At 53.5% G+C, this 2,575-nt stretch overlaps 1 protein-coding gene across 1 annotated transcript in view; it reads left to right on the forward strand.

Moving 5' to 3' along the window:
* The first annotated feature begins 2,452 nt into the window (after positions 1-2,452).
* Positions 2,453-2,575, forward strand: part of SHISA7 (shisa family member 7) — an 8,312-nt gene continuing 8,189 nt past the window's right edge. The window contains exon 1 of the mRNA XM_008591297.1: positions 2,453-2,572. Within this exon, the coding sequence (XP_008589519.1) occupies positions 2,453-2,572 (120 nt within the window). The remainder of the gene's footprint in view (positions 2,573-2,575) is intronic.

Consider the following 2,575-nt stretch of genomic DNA (forward strand, 5'->3'; position numbering starts at 1 on the left):
TTTCTTATCCTTTTTGAGACCGGCCGCACCGCGCTCAGCCAGTGAGCGCTGTGAGCGCACCGGTCATCCCTATATAGGATCCGAACCCGCCGCGGGAGCGCCACTGCGCTCCCAGCGCCGCACTCTCCCGCGTGCGCCACGGCTTGGCCCCAAGCCACTTCTAAGATGCCCATTAAACACCCAAGTGGAGGCATTCAGTATTCGAGCCCTGAGTGTAGCCAGGGTGGTCAGGGGGGGTTCAAGCTGGAGCTAAAAAGGGAAGCTGAGGCTCCAAGTGGGAGGGGGTGGAGCTAACTGAGGCTTGGAGAGCCTCAGCCTCCCATAACCTCCCCATCCCAACAACTAGCAAAATTGTTGACAGTGGCATGGTCCCTAGACACACACACACACACACACACACACACACACACAATGGAAAAGGACAAATAAAAATAATACCTATTGACATTTATTAAATTAATCCCATCCACCACCCTTATGCTGCTTTCATTTCTTCATGGCTTTCTTTGTAATGTCTTCACAATAGTCTTCAATATGTACCACATTTGTATCTGTCTACTGACTCTCCTCCCTCACTAGAACATAAGCCCCATAAAGGCAGGAACCCTATAGATTTGTTCACCACTGTATCCTCAGTGCTCACAACAGTTTATGGCCCATTGAAGATGCTCAGTAGACATTTATCAAATGAACACTTGCAGAACAAATCCATGTCCCACACACTGCTGGCTGCTGAGCTAAGCTCAGTGGAAGCTTCTTGGCAGCGCTCTCAGGGCAGGGCTTTTTTTTTTTTTTTTGGCTGCTGGCCTGTATGAGGATCCAAGCCCTTGACCTTGGTGTTATAACGCTGGTGCTCTAACCAACTAAGCTAACTATCCAGCCCTAGGATGGGACTTTTAAGATCATCATCTTGCAGAGGGGGAAAGTGAGGCTGAGAGGGGCCAGCCACCCAGAGCCTGCCTCTGTCCCAAGCCCACGCTCTTAACCACTCAGTTGTACCACCTGGGGGTGGAACTTAGACATTCCGCTCTCCCTGAACAGGCCAGTCACCCTCCCCACCCCCACCATTGCTCAGTGTCCCCTGGGGGCAGGCATGTCTGGGACCTGGCTGGACTATTGCCATAGAAACAGCTGGATGCCCTGCCCCATCTGACCCCTGATTCCCACATGTCTTCTCCATCGCCCCCTCTCATCCTGTATCTCTCTTCTGAAGTAAGCAGCAGCAAACACTTTCATACATATATATGTATGTATATGTAAGTGTATACATATGTAATCACCTGCAATGTGCCAGGCACTGTCCTAAGCTCATTACACATATTCACTTAGTTCATCCTCCTAACCATCCAGTGATAACTATCCTTACCCCTATTCTACAGATGGGGAAACTGTGGCACCGGGGGCTTAGGTAAGAGCCTGTCCAGTGTCAGGCAGCTGGTCAAGCTGGGAAATGAAGCAACCTGATACCATGTCTCTCCAGCTGTGGACAGAGACACTTCAGACCAGACATTGTAAGAGTGTGTGGGGTGTGTGTGTGTGTGTGTGTGTGTGGTGGGGGAGGAGGGGACTGAGAACTGTGATCCCTTGATTATCAGACCTAAATAAAGGAGATAAATAAGCATTTGGGGGGCACTGATGACCATATGGGTGGTTCTCAATCAGGGGCAATTGTGCCCCTCCGTCCCCACAAGGGGGACATCGGTCAGTGTCTGGAGACATCTTATGCTGTCAGCGAGGGAATGTGAATGTTCCTGGCATCTAGTGGATACTGCTGAACATCCTACATGCACAGGATGGGCTCTCACAATAAACACTTAAGTGTCAGTAGCGCCCAGGTTGAAAAACCCTCTTCGCGCCCGCCTGGTCTATAAATTCAAGTTCTCAACATCTCCTTCTTTCTCCCTCTCTCCTTCCCTCCCTCTCCTTCCCCATCTCCCACCCCACATCTGTGTCCCTCGTCTCCCTGATCCCCCACTGCCTCATTCCAACCTCCTCTCCACGGTGGCTCCTCCCACCTCTCCCCGGCTTATCACACTTACTCTCTCCTTTGCCTTCTCCCTTCACCTTCCATCACACCTTTCTTCTCTGCTTTTTGTCCATCTCTCTAATTTCTGCGCACCCCTCGGAGGTCTCCGTCAATCCTCTCAACCTTTTATCCCCCATTCCTCACTCACTTTGATCCTTTTTTTGTCTCCCCTTATCATTTCTACCTTCCTGCGGCCCCTCTCATCACCGCACCCAGCTAGGGCGGTCGACTTGGGCCCACGCGTGTCGCTCTCTCTCCATCCTTCCTGTCTTTCTCCATCCCTCTGCCTTCCCTCAGCCTGCCTTCCTCATCCGCTCCGGCCACTCGGCTCCACATCACTTCACTTCTGGCCATCTCCTTCCCTCCAGCCTCTACTCTCGGTTCTCCCCCCAGCCTGGCGGCCCGGTCCGACCTCCTGCACGCCCCATGCCGGCCCTCCTGCTCCTCGGGACCTTCGTGCTCCTGGCCTCCACCGCGGGTCAGGCCGGGGCGCGCCCGTCCAACGCCACGAGCGCCGAGCCCCCAGGCCCGCTGCCCGCGCTGCTGGCA

Source organism: Galeopterus variegatus, unplaced genomic scaffold (assembly GCF_000696425.1).
Source record: "Galeopterus variegatus unplaced genomic scaffold, G_variegatus-3.0.2 Scaffold6809, whole genome shotgun sequence".
Lineage (NCBI taxonomy): Eukaryota > Metazoa > Chordata > Mammalia > Dermoptera > Cynocephalidae > Galeopterus > Galeopterus variegatus.